General features: G+C 39.4%; 1 protein-coding gene across 1 annotated transcript in view; it reads left to right on the forward strand.

Moving 5' to 3' along the window:
* Nucleotides 1–9248: 9248 nt before the first annotated feature.
* Nucleotides 9249–24178, forward strand: part of LGI3 (leucine rich repeat LGI family member 3) — a 480821-nt gene continuing 465891 nt past the window's right edge. The window contains exon 1 of the mRNA XM_044082968.1: nt 9249–9699. Coding sequence (XP_043938903.1) covers nt 9491–9699 — 209 coding nt within the window. The 5' untranslated portion in view covers nt 9249–9490. The remainder of the gene's footprint in view (nt 9700–24178) is intronic.

A 24178-nucleotide genomic window follows, 5' to 3' on the forward strand; every position in this document is an offset into this window, starting at 1 on the left:
CCAGCCCCCCTTGCCTATTTTCTCCTACTTGAAGTCAACCCCATTGTCAAAATCTCCTTTCTCCATTCTTGTATTGGTTTAGTTCGAAGAATACTTCCTGCTACTTTATGAACATAATATTATGTTATCCCATTTAACTCTTGCCCTCTTTTCCTCCTGGATATATTCCTTTAAATCTTTATTAATTATTGTCTACAACTTCTTCTGGGGTTGATGAAATTATGCCTGACCCTTGAAAGTATGCCTCACTCATATACAAGACAAAAGGGACTAAAACGTTGTTACACTTGTATCTTACTATCCATATCCATAAATAAGAGTTTCCCATTTCTTAATTGTTGTATTATCTTTTGGTTAGTCTCTTCCCACATATTCTTAGCTGCCATAACAGCTAATTTTAATCCATACTTCTAAATACTTCATCTTATCATGTCCTCATAAATAGCCTTTGTTTTATTTTCATTAATTGTATATCCTTAAAAGACTTGGAACTGTCACAACAATGCTGAGATGTCCTTTTCTGGATTTAACAGGTAATATAATCTGCAAATAAAGCCATCTTTTGTTGATTACCATACCAATTATATCCTTGTATTTCTGAGTTCTTTAATATCATTGCCGATGACTCTAAATATAAAGTAAATAATAAAGTGGGAAAGAGGACACCCCTGCCTAGTTCCTTGTTCAAACACGGCTTATCTGAGAGGAACGGTTCCACATTAATTCTTGCCTGCAGTCCTTCATATATCCCTCTAATTAACCTTATTATTGTATCAAAGAATGCAGCGCTTCCAGTGCCCTGTTTATAAAATTTCAGGTCACTCTGTCAAATGCTTTCTCTTTATCAAGACCCATCAAGAACAGAGTATTTTCTTACATTCTGCTTCCCTCTGAATCATCATCAGGTGCAGGAGGGCTCCCCGCCCCCTGCAAAAATGTAGATTTCTTAAATATATTTTGAGTTTTGGAAACTTGATGAAATAGTCTTGACCATATGAATTTCAAGTTTCTGAAAACTCGATAAAGTCATATAAACCCCACAAAACCACACCGGTCCATATCTATCAATTTTGGCACCACCTTTGCCATTCTTTTAACTAGCATAGACACAGACACTTTATAATTGTGGTTTAAAATTGAAATGGGTCAATATAAAGCTGGTTCTGAGGGGTCTTTACCATGTTTAGGTAACACAACCACCACTGCTTTCTTTCAAGATGTTGGTGCTTCCCATCACTTTAAATACTGCAAAACAAAATCTTCCAGATATTTATCACTTACTTCCCTCCTAGTTTCAACAAGAATACCATCTGCTCCTGGAGCCTTTCCTAAAGATCAGTTATACATCACTGTTTTTATCTCATCACCTCTTATCTTAACTGTTAGTTGTTGAACATTGTCTGCCTCTAACCTTGGCATTATTAAGTCTTCCATAAATATTTCCATTTGTACTCTTTCTTGATTTCCACATTTCTCTGCTTTATATAAATTTTCATAACATTTCTGGAATATCCCAGACCTCAACAGGATCTCTGGTTATTTTTCTTGTTATAGGTTCCCCTAAGTTTGGTGACAACGCTTTCAACATTCTGTTGCCTAAGTCATTGTGCTAAACGTTTTTGTGCACTGGAGTTATAAAAAAAAATAGTTTCTTAACTGCAACCTTTTTAAACTCACGCACATTATCCAGATACTCCCTTATTTTCTCTTTAGCACTCTGTATTTGTTTCTCCTCTTTTTCTGTGAGATTTCCCTTATTCTGCAGTACTGGTTTAGCTTAAATCTTTTACCTGCCTGTCGACATTCCTTGATTACTGGTATAAAATTTCTTCTCTTTTGCCTGGTGTACAGTCAATAATCATTTTCTACAAATACTCTGCTGTCTCCAGTTTTTAATTCTTGGCCCTTCTGGCACAGTTTTGTCAGTATCAACTCTTTATGCTGGTAAGAGTGCATCTTTACTAATATAGGTCTTGGCTGCTTTCTCACTTTCTCATGGCCAGGTTTGGAACATACACTCACTGCCCTTAAATTCTTATGTGGAACACCAGTCCATTTGCTTACTTGTGCTTTCATAAAATTAATACAGTCTGTTTCTTCCAGTTTCGCTGGTACAGCAGAAAATCTCAGGTTTTCTCTGTGCATTCTGTCTTCTAACTATACCATTTTTTAAAACAGTTCTTCTTGAGAAACCTCATTTTCAACCAGCTTTTTCTTCATGTCACCTTCTGAGTTTTTGCAGTTTCATCAGTTCATCTGAATAGCTATTTAAAGCTGCTTCTATCTTTTTCAGCCTTTTGTTGTTTGTTTCCTTCAGTGTTTCATTTATTTTTAATCACCTCTGGGTATGTTTGATTTATTTTTTCCTTTAAATTATTGGAAGCCATCTCTTGACCAAAGCTGAAAGTTGAAATGCCCTTTGTTGGACAGGTGTATAATCTTTCCCAGTGTTTTCCTTTCACCTTTTCTGCTTGATTTTCTTTCAGGTTTTCCAAATTTCTTCTTTACTGGCATCCAGGCAGTGTATTTACTAGCCAGTAATTTTACCAAAAAACATTTTCGGTGGCTTTCTTTTTTCTCAGTGTCTGTTTTCACACTGGGAAAGCTGAAGGTGTGCTGTTGATTAGTGTGCAGCCATCATCGACTTTCTAAAAGACTTTGTTTTTTTATTAAAGTTATTGATTAAGACTTATTTTCTATGTATGCAGCATTTTCCATCTGTAAACAATTTGAAGACGGGATCTTCTTAGCACAAGTTTCAGCTTTTTGCTCATTTTCGATTAGCTTAGTGTTATTATAACGGACCTTACTTTAAAGAGGTTTACCATTTTTTAAAGAAAATTTTTATTGATTTAACATATTTGCAGTAGATAAACAGAAAGGAAGAACTTATCACATACTGCTATACAGTGTTAGAAATACACTGAATCATCTAAGTACTCTTGTAGAACTGACACATTAAGAGTCTGGGTATTTCAATAGCAACATTTCAAGGCTATCCCCACAACTAAAACTCTTAGTATGATTTATAGATCTTATTTTAATCACTTCTTTTTTCAGTTTCACATAGTATTGCTGTTAAATTTAAAAATTCTTTGAACATAGGAACGGAGTTCGATTTCCAGTTTTGTGCAATAACTTTTCTAGCTACTGTTAAAAGACTCCCCCAAAACATTTTTGTTGTTTGATTTTTACAAGTAGAGGAAGTAGAACTTTCATTAGTATTTCTGATCTTGTTAAAGAATAATTATCAGACTGTAACCTATTAAAAACATACTTATCTCTTCCCTCTATACATTTAATTTTTCACAATCCATAAACGTGTACAATCAGCTTTTACATCTTTACTACATCTCCAACAAATTGAAGAATTTAGAGATTTTATAGAGAGCAATAAACATTCAATATATAGATCCACATAAAACCTTCAAGTATAAACCTGAATAAGTTTGACTAACTGATTTAAGTAACAAAGTATTATTCTTACCATCTATTGAGTCACTCAATCCACTGCTATCTAAAACATTTTGCATCAAAATTATTATTATTTCTAATTAACTTATATAACTGGAACAAGCTTCCTTTGTAGGTCAATTTAGCTTTGCTAGCATTCATATATGGGGGAATAGTGTTCTGTTCCTTTTTACTCATATTATCTACAAATTCATTTAATTTCTTACTGATGGAAAATATAAAATGGTTAACAGAGTCATCCAACTTATCTTTTATTAAATATTCTGGTGACTTAGCTTTTCTTTTTTCAAAGCAACCAGACCATAATACTAAGCCATTCCTTTTTAGTAAATTCATTTTAACATTATTCTAAGTTTGCTTAAATCTAGAGATGTGTGCAATAGGAAAGCACAAAAAATTCCATTTTGATATCAGCGGGGCTTTGAAAACATATTCCTTAACAGTTTTAAGAATTGATTTAATATATGCAGTCTAAAGATTGAAATACATTTCATTCTAAGGTAAATGTTATCAACCAGATGAAAGGATTGTTACATATTTCTAATTTATCATATTTCAGAAACTTACAAGAATTTTGTCTGCTCCTGAATGGTTTTCCATGGACTAATATAAATTGAGTCTATCCAGAGTATACCACAGTTAAAATTTGCAGTAATGGAATAATATTCTTCATCTGGAAAGCTAATACCACCATGCTCCCATAATCTTGTATGATTTCTCAGCTTTTTAGGATTCCATAAAAATGAAGTCACCCTAAAAATCTTTTGTCAGGTATTAAAGCTATTGAATGATATATATATATATATATATATATATATATATATATATATATATATATATATATATATATATATATATATATATATATATATATATATATATATATATATATATATATATATATATATATATATATATATACCATGGTTCTGATGATGTCTTATTGATGAAAGTGCTTAACCATGTATTTTAATGTGGATTTTTATTAAACTTCCGTTTTTTGAGTTCTTACTGGCCATTTTGTTATTGTGCTGCGGTGGTGGTGTTGTGTTAGCGTTGTCGACTCACAGTAAGACGCTGTCTGGTTCGATTCTCAGCTAGAGTGTTTTCTGTGTGGAGACATGCGTGAATGGGCGTGCCTTCGTTGAAGGCTGTGCGTCAGGGCTGGCAACTCAGCACGTAAAAATCTACTGCCAATCATTAGAGGACCGGAGTTCTGCTGTGGCGACCCCTAACCGGGAAAAGCCAAAAGACACAACAACTGGCCGTTTTGTTATGGTGGTATTTCTTATGTTCCAGTGCCGGTTTGGAGCTTGTTGTTTTTTTATTTTATTTTGTTAAACATTAAGGCAGTTCATAAAGCATGATCTCTAATGCCAAAGTGTGAATAATAGTACTGTAATGTATGGAAACAATAGTACAAGTAATGCAGTAAATGTCGCAGAACCACGTAATTTCAGCCACTAACATCTTTCTGTGCTGTTTTTCTTTGTACTGTAATAGCAAATAATACCTTATCTGAAATGGTTTGCATCCTTGTTCAGTTCAGTCTCTTGTCATCTACTACCATCTGAGTAATATATTACCTTAAGTATCAATATTGTTGGATTACTCTATCATGGTCTAAAGAAAGACTATAAGGCAAGTTATTGTTGTTGTTGTTGTTGTTGTGTCTTTCGGCTTTTCCCAGTTAGGGGTCGCCACAGCGGAACTCAGTCCGCTAATGATTGGCAGTAGAGGCCAGTGAAATACAATAATTCCCGAGAATGTCTGTAGTACAGAACACAGACAGGTTAACTTTAATACTGCAGCTACATGGAATCCCACTTCTATGTCTCATATGTGATACTAAAAGGCTGATTCACTTCTAAAAAGTCCTGAAGGATCAGGCCATTATTTCATTTTAAATCCCATAGTCCAAAAAAGTAACAATCTGGCACCATGGAAGTCTAGCTGAGGAAATCTTGAAAAATGGCTATTGCAGAACACTAAAATACAGCTACTGGTTGAAGGACATCTTGCTGTTTCCCTTAGGAGTACAGCCTTCATCAAAGGAATAACTTGCAGTGAAGCGGCTAGTCACTCATGAGGTTGCAAGCTGCTGAATGATCTGGTGGATCCAGAAAGTGTAATGCATCTATAGATACCCTTTGAAATATGTGTGAACTTCATTGATAAACAGTATTCCACTAGTGGCTTATTCTAAGAATGATGTTTGTCTAGGATATGATACATTGTCTGGAAGGGTTACATTTCAGTTTGGATAATTGTACTTTTTCTGCTCATACAATCAGTCATACATCTCTGATGCGGCCTGTGTGAATGTTTTTTTTTTCACCAGATATAACTTTAAATGTAGTATTATGTTAAGAAGGCTTCTTTTTGAAAGTGGCACCTCTACTGTAACTTCTGCGTGTAATAGTGATGAGTCTTATGTAGTGCATTAGTCCACTTTGTCAAATTTACTGATGTGACAGCTTCCATCTTCCACTATGTTCCCAAGACTCCTAGACAAGCAGTGGCGGATCCAGGAATTTTTAGAAGGGGGGCAGTCTTGAAAGTAGATGATGAAAGTGGAAGTAGAGGATGAGATGTAAGGAAGTAAAACACTCACCTATTGAATGAACACACACACCTCTCTCACTTCACTCACCTACTGAACACACACTCACATACCCCTGAATGGTCTCTCACACACACACACACACACACACACACACACACACACACACACACACACACACACACACACACACACACACATTATACTTCTCATCCTCTTTGCTCAAGAAATCTGAACAATGCCTGACATAATGGTGGGATAAAGGCCCAAAAATAGGGACACATTTTAAATATTGCTCTTATAAACTTTGAAAGTTGACAGAATAACAGAGTTTGTGTTGGCATACATTTTCTGAAGGATATAAGTCTGAAACTTAAATGCATGCCATTATTTAGTGACTTTATCCCTAGATCCTCTTAGTGATTTCTCAAAAGAAAACCCACAATTTTTATGAGGAAGAGAAAAAAATATGAGACAAAAATTCTGGACAGTCTGCAATAATCTGTACAGTTGAGAGGTATGCCACACATACCCCTCTCGTCTCGGTCATCTGCTGAACAGAGAGAGACATACACCTCTCACATTCTGGTCATCTGCTAAATGGACACACACACAAACTTCTCTCATCTCACCCATCTACTGAATGGACACACACACATGCCTCCCTCATCTTAGTTATCTACTGAACAGACACACATACACTTCTTTCATCTACATATTGGACACACACACACACACACACACACACACACACACACACACACACACTTCTCTCATCTCCAGAATGGACACACACACATACATCTCTCTTATCTCACTCACACTCAGAACAGACACACACACAGCTCTCACATCACATTCATCTTCTGAACTGACAAACAGACCTCGCTCATCTCAGTACTGACGGACACACACTTCTCATTTCACTCACCAACTGAAGAGGTCGCTGGGTCGCACACTTGGTTTTCCAATTCCTCATTTAAAATCGAGTGAGAAAGCAGGCCATTTCCAGCATTTAAATCTATATAATTTGTGTGTTGTTAGTATGACGCATGCAAAGATGCACTGCTCGTATAGCAAGTTCATCCTTAAAGTAGAAATGTCCCTTTTTGGCGGCGCATTTTCCAATTTAAACAAAAGCATTTTAGAATGCTTTTTCTTTTTCTTTTTTAGAAAAAAATTCTGGTGCCAGTTTGTATTGCGGTTTAAAAGGGCTGGGTGCACGCCCCTGTGCCAAGGCCTAAATCCACCACTGGAAGGAGGAAGGCAAAATGTCTTAGTGGGTATTGCACTAAGATACCTCTTCCCAGATGGGTACAGGAGCAGGCAGGATGAAAAGGACTATGGAGGGAAAAAATTAAAGTACTCGGAATAGGAGAATTTACCTCTAGGCTTGTACTTTAACACTGTTTTAACTTTGTACAGTGGGATAAAGTCAAATGAATGCCGGCCCCATTAAGCAAAAGAATATGAATAATGCACAGCAGCACTGATATATTGTGCTTTTTGGCACCTGTGGTTCATTTTGAATTTAGCAACTCCAATAAAAAAAAAGATGCCACTTCACAGATTCATATATTTAAACCTAAAGATATCTCTTCATAAATACAAATCTCAGAGTTTTGGAATCTTGTTCAGAAATATAATTTACATTATACCCCAGTTTTACTATTTTTCCTGCTTACATTGTGTTTTTGTGATTTAGTTACACCCTGCTTCCAAACTATGTTCTCAAGCAGCAGCTTGTTTTTTACCTTACATCTTTAGAGATGTTTTCCTTTGCTTACAGTATGTTAAGATAATTTTAGAACATATAGAAGTACACTCAGTATGAAGGTGAAAGAGACTTGCAAACTTAGGAAATATGCAACTCATTAAGCAAGCAGTTCAGATACAATGAGTAGATACATGGAAAAGTCAAAAGGCCTTACAATTAGAATAGCTTCAGGCAGGATCTGCCATATTTCTTTTCTGTATACTTTTTTACCTCCTCATCTGCCAGCATTCAGCCCTGTAATTAGTCTTGTGGCAATTTATTCATTGGCAGTGGCAACGCAATGTGACCACTAACTCGAGGTGTTAGCTGACTGAAGGGAGCAGTCATCCAGATAGGTATGATGTCTACTTGACTGCGGCCATCTGTAGACCGTCAGACTTCCCTGTAGCCAACTGCCCATCAGATTGCTTGCTTGCTTGTCCCTTTCTACTTGTAGTTATTCTGACTGGCATTCCAGTGGCCCACAAGAAAGGACCAGTATCATCAATGACCTTCCCCTTCACCCTTAAAACCTAATAAATGCCTTCCATTCCTGTGACTCAGTCACTCCACAAACCAGCCCAAGGCACCAAAGGGGTGCTGTCACTCACATGGACAGCTGTGCATTTCTGTTAAGCCCTAACCTCACCCCTGGATGTCTGTCATGATTGCTCACATCACTGCAAGCTCTTACTGTGAATTCCATTTGCATGTGTGTACTCCCACCCACACAACACTGATGCCTACCAACACCAGTTTGGTAGCACCAAACCCATGCTCCCAGTCTTTGGGATATTTCATTGTCTGCAAGCCCCCTCTTGATGATGGCAGAATGGAAGTACCATAAGCACCCCTCCCTACCAAAGATGGGTGACTTGCTGCTGGCCACTCTCTCTTATCTTACTTCTTCCCACACCTCCAGAACCTGCTCTGCTATTTGAACTTGGGTCGTCTCAGTCATACTTTGGGCATAGTCAGGGTTTTCTTCTGCTAAGCCATGAAGGCAGGCCAGATCTGCCACATTTTTCATCTCTTATTAACATAAATAAAGTATTGGCAGCAGGACTGTTTCAACTACTTCAGATTGTCTGGACTTATGGCAAGTGTTGTTTACTTTCTTCATATTTGCAGAATAAAATTCTTGCAAGCTATACACTATTTTTATCTTTTGTTTTTAAATTCAGTATGTACTGTTTTTTCCCTGTGGCAGGCAATCTGTTTGACCCTCACCCATATGAAGACTAAGCAAAGGACAGTACAGAATAATGCAGGCTGTGACACAGTGCATCATTTTTTTTCTTAACAGGACTTGTTTCCTATCCCTGTAGTGATCGAGGCAGAGAAAGGGTTAACCTCCGATGCTTGTGGGATGTGCATTTTGTCTCATTACTAATTCAGAATCAGTAGCACGACCTTGTGCCCCCCACACACACGCACACACATCCTCAATGCAATCTCAGCAAAACAAGTGACCATGGTCTAGCACATGTGAACAGCAGGACTGCCTGTGTAGAATAATAAACAGCTAGGAAATCCCAGAAAAGAAGAGCATGTTCATTCCATTCTTCCTACGGTCTTAAAAATAAACTGTAGTTCCAAAAGAGGAACAGGTGGTACGGGCCACTGTATTGCCAGAAGAATTGTACAAATAAGGGTAAAATTAATTCAGAAAAATAAAGTTTAACATCAGAGAAAGAATGGCAGGAAACTGCCAGGGGAAAACCTTCTGGAAGTCATATTTTCTTTTATTCTTCACTTTGGGAATTATTCTTTTCAAGACAGTGGAGTCAAGAAGCATCATCAAGTCAGACAAGTGTCCCCCCCGCTGCTCCTGTACAAGGGATACAGCCTTCTGTGTCAACGCTGAATCTATTCCCAAGAGTCTGCCTGTGGGGATTATATCACTGTAAGTATATTTGCATATCAGACACACATACAGGACCTGAGTGTTTATCTTCTTGGTACTATTTTAAAAAATAGTTATTTAAAAAGTCATCTACAAGATATACATATATTTGTGTATGCTGGTGAATGACAACTAGTTGTAATATCAGAGGCGGTATTCCTCTTTTGATGAGTTTAAGTGCCTCCAAGTTTCTTATTGATGGCAACTGAAAAATAAAGTTCAGTTGCTGAAAATGCAGTATGAGAAATCTAAGCAGCATGCAGTGTGTCTATGTAATATGCAGAGGTGAGGCAGCATTTGCTCTTCCCACTTCCCCCACAAAAAAGACAGAAGTGTTTCTTAATTCAAAGATTTGAGTGCTCATAATTTCCTCTTTAAGTTTGATTTAGCACTGAACACATGGACTGATGCATCCTATGGCTGGCTGAACATCTGTTTACTACAGACTTTCTCTCATGTCGTATTAAATTCCTGTAAGGCACAACAGAGAGACAGGATTCTCTGTTAGTTCATGTAATAAGTGGATTGTTTTCACCCTTCTGGGAGCAAGATGGCTGAAGGGTAAATTTAATTTCCTTGTCTTTGTTAGGGGTCTGAAAAAAGGAAGGAAAAGCCCTGTCTTCAAGCTTTATTTTTTTTAATTAAAAATAATCACATTATAAAGGAAATCAAAGACATTTTATTTTTGTCTGTTCCTTTACTTTTAAAATATATAACTTGCTGTAGGTCTTATTACAGATGCATAATGTTTCTTTTACGAGCATTATTCTTTTTTTGTCTGGTTTACAGTTGCAGAAACTGAGTTATTATTGCACCTTAGATCTTTTCTATTCACATGGTATGTAAAGTAACTTTCAGCAAATGTTATCCCATATTGTACATTTACAAGTTACAGTAGCTGAGATCTCAACGATTTGCAAGTTTGGCATCTCAAGGTTAAACTTCAGATGATTTGCTCCTAAAAGTGCAGTCCTTTCCTGTTTCTTAAAGAGTAGGGCAAACAGTTACATGCATGAAAGCAGTCCCATGGATGGTGAATATCTTCTCGCATTTAACTCTGACTTCATCTAGCTGATTATCTCACCTACTTACAAAGTACTAAGAACTTTAAGCAAGTTTGTAAAGAATTTAGAGTTTGTGAGTGTCTGTATGTTAAACTTTATGGATGAGTATGCAGAAGTGTGAAAAATAACAGGACTAGTAGCTGTGCCACATTTGAGCTGAAATATACGAGAATGCAGATACTATAAGCATCACACTATGCAAGTTTTCACCAGAAAGTTCTATGAAGTGTATCTTACTTTGAGTTTTAACAATCTGTATCCAAGAAGTTTCTAGACAACTGCTCTTATAGGTCAGATCTATGCCTCGTGTGGAGAATGATTTGTGTAGTAGCAGTGATGCAAGAGAACTGAGTTTCAGTAAGTCACATCCTTTTCAAAGCAGCAGTAAATCATCAGGACAGTGGTTGGCTTGTTTCAGGTGCTGTATGCAGCAGTTTCCACAGTTTGGGTACTGAGATGGGAAATATTCAAATTGGCCAAAGATGCAGTAGCAGACAATAAAACAAGATTGCTATCAAAAAGCCTAAAAATGTTTCTCCTCTTTCCCCCAGGATGACCAACATTTGAACTGATTATAGTAACTGTATGTGGAGACACAGAGGGCACAGCCCCCTGCATGCGGATGTAGGGTAGTTGTTCATCAAAGAAAACCATATTCAGTTTTCTTGCATCGGCCATCTTTTCTTTTCTTTCTTTTTAGTTGCTAGTGCTTTTTGGTCAAGTGAATTGCGGCTGAATAATCAAGGTTCCATGGACAGTTTTCAAGAATGAAATCTGGAATGTTAAGACTCCAATGAGATATGCAAAAGAACATAATGTTCAAGGTACTGAATGCAACTTCAGCTTCTTTCCTGAGGCTCAGCAGTGTCCTAGTGTGAGGACTTTAAAGTACAAGTGGTGTGTGTATTCTTTCCTCTGTCTGTCACACTGATGCTGTCTTAGGAGAGCTATACATAAATCTCCACAATTTGTTTAAAAAGGTTTACAGGAGTTATTGTATGTTGTTAGCTTTGGAACTGGTTGCAGTGCCAGGTAATGCATATTCAAAATCTGGAATCAACACTTTTTCCAAATATAGTTTTGGCTTCTTTTGTTAGTAGGCTAAAATGCTGTAGCACATTTTTATTTTTATACATTTTCCACATTCCCCACCTAACCACAGGAAGCGTCCAGCTTATTCTCCTGCCCCCTGTTCCCATGCCCTGTGTACAACTATAACTCCATATTGGTTGATCCTAGGTATATCCGTTTGACTTGTGGTCTTCCTGGGCAGGGCCTAGCTGTTACTAAGTTACTGTGGTGGAGAGGCACTCAAGCGCCAGAAGTCATTTTGATGGCCAGGCATCATTTCACTCATTGCATATGTTCACATGTCATTCACCAAACATCTATCACTCTACCTTTGTTAATCTTTTGCAACCTGCAAAGTCTGTGGTCTCCAACAGGGCTCAAGCAGGCAGTGATGAACCGTGTATGTACCTGATGGGATAAAAGAACTGATCACTGCCCACTCCATTCTATCTCTTATCTGACCCTTTTGATGCAGCAGGTCTATGCTTGAAATTTCTTTTGTTTAGTCATCAGAACTACATATTTATATTGCTTTATTAGTTTTCTTCCTTTACTGATTTTCAGTTCATTTTCACTTTGATTCCATTCAGTAATTTTATCTACACAGCCTGCAATTGCATTTCATGTACCTTGTGATGAATTATGGCTTGTCCCACCAATGCCAGACTCCCCTCCTTTTGCTCTCTTTTCAAGAACTGGTTATAACCATCTTCATCTGTTCCTTTTGGGCTTTTCTTCTTTATGTTATTTATTTGTTTGCCTGGTTGTTTATTGCTATCAAGCTGCATCATACACTTCTAATTGCTATGAAATAGGCTTGAACTGCAGGCTAAAAGTATCCATGCCTACACCTGAAGGGTGTACCTTGCCTTTATGAAACCAGACTATGTCCTTATCTTCCATGTCTGGGTGCTGTAGTACCCTCAAATCCGGTCCTCCCATTCTAGTATTAATAAATCTCCTGGTCCTTCCATGACTCTCCCCATTATTCTATATTTCCATACAAGTCTGGGCAGAATTACAAACCAAATTACTGTGCTTTCTGGAAACTTCATTTGTACCACTGCATTACTTTACACATAGCCTTTACAAACATTGCTTTTGGAATAAACCAACAGTATTACCCCCACATGTAGTAGTAACATTATTGATTGTCTCAAGATCCTTGCCCCTTTTCCTCCTAGGGCCTTTAATTTTTCTAGTGCCACTGGAGCTTCTAGTCTTAGCTAGTGTCATTTCATGCCATGCTAATCCTTCCAATAAAGGCACCAGTTTATGTCCACACCCTGCTGCTTCAGTCTTTGGATAGTATTTGGCCCTCCTTCTGTCCAGTACAGTAAAGAATCATCCCCCCATGGGACCTGCAAAAAAGAACATGGACAGTGGCCTCTGTTTCCAGCTTCTTTTTACTGTTCTGTATTGCATACTACCCGTTTTTTGGCTGCCTGTGTCTACCCGTACCATCTTTGCAATACATTGTACATGTTAGCTATTTCTTTTTACAATATAGGGTAAACAGGTTGCTCCTTAATGAGTGTTATTGTGTTCTTCTGGCACACTAAAGCTGAAACACTACCACGTCTAAAGGGATACATAGTTATATGTACTGTTAGTCTCCCATTCGTCTTACTACTTTCAACAGCCTGTCAAATGTTGCTGTTTTCATAGCGGTATCTTAACTTGTTGACAAAAAAATAAGCTGCCAAGGATCCTTGATGCTTTCCTCATAAGTGCCCAACAGTATTTCCCACTTGACTTGAGCAAGTAAGTTTCTTGACATCTTTTACTTATACTATTTGCTGTCCAGTAGCATCTGTGGACTGACTCAGCCATATGAAAGTTGTGTCCTTACTGAACCAACATATCTCCCCCTACTAGTGTGGCTAAATTGCTCCATCCCTTTGGCTGTCCAAAACCTCAGTGATTCTGAATTCAGTATAACATAAGAATGTGGTTAGCTTAGCTTGTACTGCATAGACATATCTGTGGCTGAGCTTATGTTTTCCTTACATGATCATAGAGAATAACTACCTATTCAGAGGTTGCCTCTAATCCACTTGTTGGGCCCTAAGCCTGACCCAGCCTTTTAGTATCCTTCTGGCTACCCATTACTTCATACAGTCCCTGCACCCAAGAGCTTGGAGTAAGAGAATGATGCTGCTAGCTGCACCCTTGTGGTTCTAACAGAATTCTTCTTCTACCGTCTGTCCACCAGTTACCTCATTAGCACTTACAGGGGCATGTTTTGCCCCCAGGATTAAGCCTGTTTAACAAACTCTCGGAATGACTAGTAAAGGTGCAGTGTATACTTTCCTGGTACCAATAGTCCATGGTTCCTTAATCAGCTAAACTGCATGCTACTACCAATCAGCCATTGCCTCTTGTAGCATTTACTTTTGGAACCACTCTGCTTCTGGAGCCAATGTTCTGAACCTGCAAAAACTTCGAGAAAAACTATCAGCAATAACAGTAGTATTGTCATGACAATATCTGGAAGAAGACTTGTTCACATTCAGACACCAGTGTCTTCATCATTGCCTGAGCTCTTACAGATTTCAGTGATCTTCTCTTCAATGGAGTGGCTTCTGCCCATCTTTCTGTTGCAAAATGTAATCATGCTACTAACTGTGATGCTCATACCATACAAATCATACAATCATAGCTCTCAACCTTGCATCTCCAAAATGAGGAACACTAGCCCTCATAATGTGGAACAAATGGGCAAAATGTGGAACACATACTAATGGCTTACTAACAACTTTAACTAGGAAGGTCATAGGATGGTTAAAATATGCTGGTTTTACTTATAAAGAAGATCTTTTAATGAAGTAATATGATCAATTTCTATTTACTACGGATTTCACTAAAAAATTCTAAAACACTGAATGTGACAGACTCTTTCAATGTGGAACTTTGATTTTAAGACCCGAAATGAGGTACGTTCCTCGTAATGAGGTACACTTAAGAGGTATGCATACAATCCATATGGACATCAGGTCCAAGAATGTTATACCCTGAACTACCTATGAATTGCATCCATGTTTCCATGGGCCATCTTCCTCACCAAAGTAACCTTCTATGGGTATTACCTCAAAAGCATCTGTTTTCAGCATTAAGTCTAAGCTGTACCGCTAATCAGCTGGCCAGAAAGAAACTGCACTGTGGTTCAGAAAGAACGTAAGAGCAGGCTGCCTTTTTTGCCCATTTCTGCTTGTGATTCTGACTCTGACTGTGTAATGCTGTCCTTCCCCTATAGGCAGGTTAGTGATCTGGTGAATAATCTCCTTGGGTGATGGCCCTGAACAGAAAGCTCAGGAGTCATAAGGGAGACATTACCTCCCTGACTATAGATTCCTTTTTGCCTGTCAGTTAACTGATGTGTACCTGGGGGGACTCCTGGGCAATCTGATATTTGGTCCTGCAGATCAGTCTTGATACCCAGAAAGGACATGATTTTTCCCTAGGCCCTCTAATATTTTTAGTGCCACTGCAGCTTCTAGCTTGTGACATGGTTCTTTGAAGATCTGTACTCCTTGCATTGGGAAAATCCTCACCTTCCCAGATGATTACACAGTCACTGAGATAGAGCATCACACCTATTCCTTAGTTTTCTTTCTTTCTTTCTGAATGTCTCAAAAGTAGGACATGCAATCACACATCCCTTGAGATTGACTTGGACAAATATATTCCAAGCTCAGACACAACAATTGCTAATGTTGTGGGGAAATAGACAAGAGATGAAAAGCAGCGTCAATGTTCATAAATCTTACTGAAGATGCTCCCTTTCACGTCCTTCTGATAATGTCCCTGTTGACCTCTTTGACTTCATAAGTTTGGGGATTCAAAATGGAGGCCATCAACAAGCACCTCATATTGAAAGCTGCATCTTAGAAAGGTTAAACAAGGTTAAACAAAGTAAACCCAAATAAATAATCACCAACAACTCTATAATGTAGGGACCCTCCCTGATGATGTAAGTGACCATTCTCTCACTTACATAATCAGGCAAAGGTTGAGCTTGCACAACCCAACCATATATAAAACAGCAAGAAGTAACAGAAACTTTAACCCCAATAACTTCCAAGCTGAACTAAAAGAACGTGATTGGTCACCTATACAATACCTCCCACTCGACGAAGCAACAAACTACTTTAACTCAAAATTCTTAAAAATCCTTAACCACCATGCACCAAAGCGTTCCATCAAAATTAAATCTAAACCTGCCCCATTGCTTACAAAGAAAACCAGGCAGAAAATTCAACAGAGAAATAAAGTTTGGGCACTATGGAGTACAACTAAAAACCCCGTAGACCAATAACAATTCAGGCAAAAAAGAAATGAGACTAAGAAAGCCATATTCGAAGATAAAAAAAATCTTTTACTTCCACCTCCAACAGACCAACCAAAATAATCCACAAAAGTTCTGGGCTAGCATAAACAGACTACTCCAACCAGGTCAATCCGCAACATCACCCCCTATAGGATCAAATTCTAACAATCCAAAGCAAACTGCTAATGCTTTAATACCTTCTTCACTGAGACCATCCAAACACTTGCTAATCAACTAACAGCCAATAGCTCTGCCCTTCCAACCAGTACTACTAACTCTCTCCCAACTCTAAACCTGCAACCTGTCCCAACTTCCCTCATCTGCAACCTCTTAATTAAACTAAAACCTACTACCCCCTCAGCTGACCAGCTACCTGCTGAATACCTGCAAAAGGCAGCCAAAGTCATAGCTTATCCTGTATCATTGCTGATAAATAGAACCATATAAGAAAGCACTATTCCCACCATCTGGAAAATCTCCTACATTATCCCCCTACACAAGGGTGGAAACTCCAGAGAATATTCTAACTATCGTCCCATAGCTCTACTTTCCCCATTAGCTAAAATAATGGAAAAGTGCATCCACAGACAGTTACTAGACCACCTACTCCAGAACAATTTACTGGCCAAATCTCAACATGGCTTCAGGCCTTTCCACAGTACAACAACTGCACTCCTATCCTTCACTGACAGCATCAATAAAAACCATAATAACAATCTTCTCTCTTCAGCACTTTTCATCGACCTTTCAAAAGCATTCGACATGGTCAACCACCACTTACTTTTCAATATTCTAAAATCCTTCTCTCTGGACACAAAGACTATAAAATGGTTCCAGTCCTACCTTGATAATAGACAGCAGGCAGTGCTATGGGACAACAAACTCTCATCCCATCTCCCAGTTACCCTAGGTGTTCCTAAGGGCTCTATATTGGGCCCCCTCCTTTTCTCAATATTTATCAATGACCTCAACCTAGCTATTCCTTTAGCTAACTGTGTACAATACACAGATGATTCAACAATAATCTGCTCAGCTAAATCTCAATCCCAACTACAGACTCTAACTCAGTGTTCAATAAAACAGAAAATTGGTTTCTACAACGCTGCCTCCTCTTGAACCCCCCAAACAAACAAACTCCTCCTCTTCACTCCTACCCGTAAATCACTCCCAATGAACTTTTCAGTCTTATCCAATAATGGTACACTCATATCTCCCGATCCAACAACTAAACTTCTAGGGGTAACCATTGATAACAACCTGAACTTTGAAACCCATATCAACAATACCATAAAAACTGTCAACAGGAAACTAGGCTCCCTCTATAGGATAAAACCCTTTCTCTCCCCACTAGCCAGAACCACTATTGCCTATTCCCACCTTATCTCCACACTTCTCTATGCTTCTTCCATATATACTAACTTGTCAAAAAATAACCTTAACAAGCTAGCCAACGCTTACAATAGCATTGCCAGATTTGCTACTGCTTCCTCCGTTAGGACCCATCACTGCCATAATCTAAAACAATTAGGCTGATCAGAGCTTCTGAATCAGATTCACTTTAAACAACTCACCATTGCGCACAAAACCCTTTTCCAACCTACCAGTACCCCAATACTTGCTAGTCTCATTACCCAATATAAGAACCTTTCAACTTTACGCTCATCTAATAAACTACTTGTATCAACATGTAAATCTAATAACATGGCAGGAGATGCTCTGTTCTCAAATGCAGTTGGAAAGTATTGGAACCAACTCCCCCATGAACTTACATCACTGTCTTCATTTACACTTTTTAAACACAATCTGAAACTCTATCTTAAAACCCACTGGTTATGTCCCTGTACAAATCCAGACTAATCTCATACTATATCCCAAAAACCTTTCTTAAGACCTAATTCCTGTTTTATCTGTGTCTTTTTAGATCAAGGTCTATCCTTGGCAAAAACATATCATATCCTAATAGAGATAATTTAAAATACCTAGTTAAATTCTTCTGCATATAATTCTAAAGCATCCTACCTAAGGCAGGCAACAAGTATTGTTTAAACTGTGAGCATTGCTGAACTGTTTAAACTTGAAGTCTGTATTTGTTTAACAATTACTTTCTAGTTACTAATGAAGTCTTGTACATAAAGTCTAAAATATCTTATCTAATGCTTGTAACATGTTTTTTGTATAAACTGCGAAGATTCCTGAACTATTTAAAAGTTGTAGTATTTAACTGTATAACAACTAGTAACTGTATGTTAGTAATCTAGTAATCTCTTGGAGCTTATCTCCCCGGGACTCTACTGAAAATGAACATAAACCCAGTTAGACTATCCCGGTCAACAAATGTAAAATAAATAAATAAAATAAATAAACCACCACTGTATGCCTTTTTTTCTTCAAACCTACTGTCTTCTTCTAAATTAATGGCTCACCAGTAATCCAAAAATGAGAACTACCCCATTGTATTCCCAGTGCCCTTTTTCAAACATTTATAAAAATAACACTCAGTACTTAGATATCTGCTTTTCATACATCCGCAGTGGTGCAGCGGTAGCGTTGTTGCCTCACAGCAAGAGGTTCTCCCATTCGATTCTTGGCTGGAGTGCCTTCTGTGTGGAATCTGCATGTCATCCCCATGGTTGGGTGGGCATTCGAAAGACATGCGTAAATGGGCGTGACTTCGTTGAAGGTTGAACGTCGAGCTGGCACCTCGGCGTTCGTGAAAATCTACTGCCAATTTATTAGCGGACCAGAGTTCCGCTGTGGCGACCCCTAACTGGGAAAAGCCGAAAGACAACAACAACTTAGATATCTGCTTTTCCCAAATAAATTTGCCACACTCTAATACCACACAGTTTTAATCAAACTACACTAGTTTGCATCCTGCAAAAACATGTAAATGTCAATGGTCCTGAGAGGTAAGAGGAAATTAACATTTCCTGAGTTTCTTGTAATAATTACACAAAAAAGCAATTTGCATCTGAAGCATCTTAATGTTACATGAAATTGGGACAAATGTGAACTCCTTAATCCTGCTGCATGAGATGTAATGCAGCCTCGTATTTTATAATATCCCTGCGTTTAAAGCAGTCATTTGCATCACAAAGTTCCTTAATAGGGAAAAGACCCCCCCACACACACACACACACACACATGCAACCTATTCATACAACTGCAGTGCTTATTGTAACCATTTTCACTTTCATTTTAAAACCAGTAACTGATTTCAGCTACAAAGAGTAAAGATTCTTCTCAGAAATAAACTTCTGGCAATGGAAAATTGCCATTCCCCTATCTGCATTAAGCACTTATTCTGTGTCATTGAACTCCAACATGCATACCCAGCCCAGGAAAAGCAAACATCCAGCTTCATCCCCTCCTCCCTATGCTGTTAGAAGTTAAGTTTGCTACATAGTTTTAACAACCTCAGCCTATACTGACAAATCAAATGAAACACTGTAGAGTTTGCCAGTAACTAACCCTCATTTTGATAAACTCTCTCTCTGTTTTGTTGCATTAGCAAGCAAGACCTAGCTAGAAGAACCTAAACACGTTATGCTACAACTGATTCTGACAGTCCATTTTAGATTAAAATTGCTTGCTTGAGTGGTTTCTTTTAATTTACACATTTTATTCATTTGCTTGCTTGTTTTACTGTTTTATATTACAATGATCCAGATACTTCCATGACAGTCCTCAGACTTGTGTTTAATTAACTGATTTTTATAGTTCCTACGCCCACATCAGCCACATTAGTTTCTGAACTCAGTAAATGTTTTTTTAAGTATGCTGATTTTTCTGTGCAACACAGTTAACCATAACCCTACATCCGTCACATCCCAACATTATCCAACAATCGTATCAGATGCTGGCATGTCACTTTGCAAATCCTCCATGAACACTATCTGCCCGTCCCTAGGAACCAGGCTATACCACAGAATACAATATTAAACTATGTACCAAACAAAGACAACCGTGGGTAAATCCCGCATTACCCACACCCAGAAGTGGGTTATTGCTATTATACTATGACATTATTTAAGAAAAGAAACAATTACTTTTCTTAAATAATGGCATTGTATAATCATCTTGCTGCCCTTCCGCTGTCTGGCATCCGGCAGTTCTGATGTACTGCGCATGCCTCAGTACATCAGAGCTGTGGCCAAAAGCAGCGGAGAAAGCAAGATCTCTGTTGCTTTTTGCTGTTCGCTATGTTAAATGGGTTTAACATAGCGAGACGACTTTAAAATAAGCAGGAGATGTCCGTTGCTTATTTTAAACTGTCTCGCTATGTTAAATACATTTAACATTTTAAACCTGTCTCGCTATGTTAAATGGGTTTAACATAGCGAGACCTTTAAAATAAGCAGCGGAGATCTCCATTGCTTATTTTAAAGCTGTCTCGCATGTTAAACCCATTTAAAAAGCAACGGAGAAAGCAAGATCTCTGTTGCTTTTTACTATTGGCTATGTTAAAGGAGTTTAACATAGCGAGACAGCTTTAAAAAGCAACGGAGATCTCCGTTGCTTTTAAACCTGTGTTATGTTAAACTCTTTTAACATAGCAAGACAGTGTTTTAAAAAAAGTCTTATACTAATGGAAAAAGTCCGGGCGACTGGACCTTTTTCCATTAGTATAACGCAGTCGAGGAGCCGCGCTGGCCAATCAGCGTGCACGTTTTGGAATATTAATGGGGGGTCATGGTATAATATAGGTTTATCCTCTACTCCTCTTTGCAATAGATGGTCTAGTTTGCATCCTGCAAATACTTGTAAATGTTGATGATCCTGAGAGGTAAGGGGAAATGAATGCTTCCTAAGTTTCTTGCAATAATTACACAAAAAATATTTTACATCTGAAACATCTTAATGTTGCATGAGATTTACAACACAATTTCCTTCCTTTTACATCTTCATTTGTCTCCTACTCTTAGTTTAACTCTACTCTTCCTTACCTGCCTAACCAAACCACTAGCTTTTGTACCTTCTTACCAATCACATTACCGTCTTAAGAAACAAGAACAACCAAGCCCTAACTTTTCTCAGACCCACTTTTAACCTTGAATATATAGAAGTTTTACTAACATTGCTCCCACTGCCTGGTAGAGACTCCCATAAACAGTAAGACAGTTAACAGATGTTAAAACCTTCCAAACATTATTTGACCACTAAAAGAGACCTACAAATCCATCCATTCATAAGCCCGTTTTCCCTTTTTTTACAGATGGGGTCAGGGTATCTTATCAGCAGTGACTATCATCTACAGCCAATTCATATTTTTTCGACAAAGGGTAATTACACAATTCTACTTAGCTTTTTATTGTACATGCTAGCAGTCAACACACAAACTTGAAAATATATCTATTTGTAAATAGATCTATCTTCTGATTAACACTTTTCTGACTCTCCTCTACCTCTTCTTCCATCTCTTTACTCCTCCCTACTCCTCCCTTCTTTTTTAATAATCTCCTTGCTTAACTGTTTCTTCAAATTACAGTCATAGAGTAAAACTTGTCTATAAATCTACTATTATAGTTTGTCATGTACAGTAGATCTCTCTCTCTTTACCCCCAGTTCCATTTAACCTTCTAGCTGTTCTTCTTGTTGCCATGCATGCACAACTCCTGGACTCCCTAGTTGCTCCTGCTAGTCTGTCTCTAAAGAGACCCTAACATCAGGAGGAACCCCATCATCGTGGGAAGTAAGCCTTATGATGCACAATGTTAAGTTGTCTATCTCGCCTTCATTCTTGCTGGATGGGTTCGGAGCCGACCTCGGCTCCGACTCGGCCACTCTAAAGTTCGAGAGTTGGTTCCACCGGCTCGAGGCTGCCCCTATATCCCACAATGCTAGGCGTGAATTATCCCAGATCTCGTTTGCCGCTACAGCGATCGAGGTTGTGTTTCTACCGGCTCCAGGTCAGTTTTAATTAGATTAGTCTAATAACGGTTTAAACTTCCTTTAGCTTAGTTTTTTCCCTTTTTACCTTTAGTGTAGTGGATATTTTATCCTTTCTACCCTTATTCAGCCCCTTCTTTAAGAACTAATAAGTTCTTTCCTTAGGCCTTCGGGCCCTCCCATCCCTTACAGTGTGTGTATGTGTTTTGGTAGGGGTTTATACCTTTAACTCAACTTAACTTTTCAGAAGTTTTGATTTAAAGTAATTTAACTTATTTTTTCTGACAGTGTAATCGGTGTGTGTGTGTTTTTGTGTGTGGTTACACTTCGGTTCCTTGAAAATGTCCAAGGATTCAAAGCTCCCAGGCCTCAAGAAGCGTGACTCGTGCTGTCAGAAAATGTCTCTGACAGACGGTCACACTTCTTGTGTGTACTGCCTGGGACCTTTACACCTGCAGGACTCTTGTGCTGTATGCCATGGCTTCAGCCCCAGAGTCCTGCAGCAAACGGAAACCAAACTCATACTAAGGGGTTTGCTTAAGCCTGAAGGTTCCCTATCTATTACCTCGGGAAAACCTTCCAAGGCTTCTAAGACCTCGACTCCAGCTTCTGAGTCGAGGCCTAAGGCCAGTCTGCTACTGCATCGGCTCGGCTGGGGCCGATGAGTGGCTGACTGCGGCTTCTGTGGTGCCCTCGGCCCCGGCTGGAGCCGAGGTATTGGAGATTCCTGGGTCGGCTCCGATCAGACCATCGGAGCCGACATCTAGAAAGAGGTCGAGGTCACCATCCCTTGGCTCCGTTCATTCGGCTCCAGCGTCTCCCTTGCTGTCTGAACGGAGCCACAGATCTCACTCCTCCAGGTCATCGAGGCTCTCGGATTATGACCTCCAGAGGGTAGTGAGTCGACTTCTAAAGTCCGAGGCACTGGCCCAAATGCTTCAGAGTCTGACTCATCAGTCGATGCCTCAGCCTATTCCCCTAAATATTCCTCCTCCGACTCCTTTGAGCTCGGAGCCGGGACGTCTCGGAACCGAGACTGTGGTAGCGTCGGAGCCGATACATTTGTCTTCAGCTCCGTCGTCGGCTCCGATTTCTTCTTTTGAGGAATCTCGGCGCCGGACTTCCCTCGTCGGCTCTGAGGGGATGAGTGGCATCGGACCCTTGTCCGACCCCCCTCTCCGTGCTTCGGCGCTGGTGAGTTCGGCTCCGACATCGGCCTCGGAGCCATCTCTGTCGGTGCCGAGGGAGGTTCTCAGCTTCTCGGAGCGGGGACCTCTGGCTCTGCCTGACAGGGGTGCGTTCGAGGTCATCCTCTTCCGAGGCCTCTCCTGAATTGGCAGGGGAGCCCCCTAGGAAGAGAAAGTGTAAGAGGAAGCACATAGACTCACCTGAGTCTGTCACCTCTGACACAGATTTAGAGGATTCCGAGGGTTCCCCCCGTTCCCCTTCTGAAGATGTCTCCTTTGCAGACATTCTAGAGATCCTGAAACAGAGGGGAAATTGGCCAGCCCTTAACCCTTCGGAGGATGAATCTGTGTATCTTGAGGTGTTTGGCTCTCGCCCTTCCACCTCCTGGGTGTCTCCCCCCTTTGATCCCCTCATGCAGGTGGTGGCAAAGAAAGCCTGGACGGCTCCTGACTCAGTGGACCCTACCCCCAGGAGACCTTCTAAATTTATAACAGCACCAACTGACAAACAATTTCTGACCAAAGGTGTTTCTGTGGATGCTATGGTGGTAGCTGCTGCCACCAAGAAGGAACTAGCTGATCCTTCAGTGCCTGTTCATCCCCCTAACAAAGAATCTAGGTCTATGGACAGGTATGGGAAGCAGATGTTTTCGTCAGCGACCTTCGCAATGCGTTAAGCTGAACTACCTATGCCATTTCACCCGTCTCCAGAGACTTGATCAAGGAAGCGAGTGAGATGTTGAAGGATCCTACAGCTGCAGATTTTCAGGACAAAATGAACACCCAGCTGACTACCCTGAATTCGATAGCTAACTCCTCCATGCGCCTCCTTTCATACGCGGCTGATGGAGCGAGTAGAGCCGCAGGGACAGGTGTCGCCTTACGCCGGCATGCCTGGATGCGACTATGCAATTTTGCGGACCCCTTTAAAACGTCTT

The sequence above is a fragment of the Protopterus annectens genome, chromosome 9.part0 (assembly GCF_019279795.1).
Source record: "Protopterus annectens isolate FY-2018-M chromosome 9.part0, PAN1.0, whole genome shotgun sequence".
Lineage (NCBI taxonomy): Eukaryota > Metazoa > Chordata > Ceratodontiformes > Protopteridae > Protopterus > Protopterus annectens.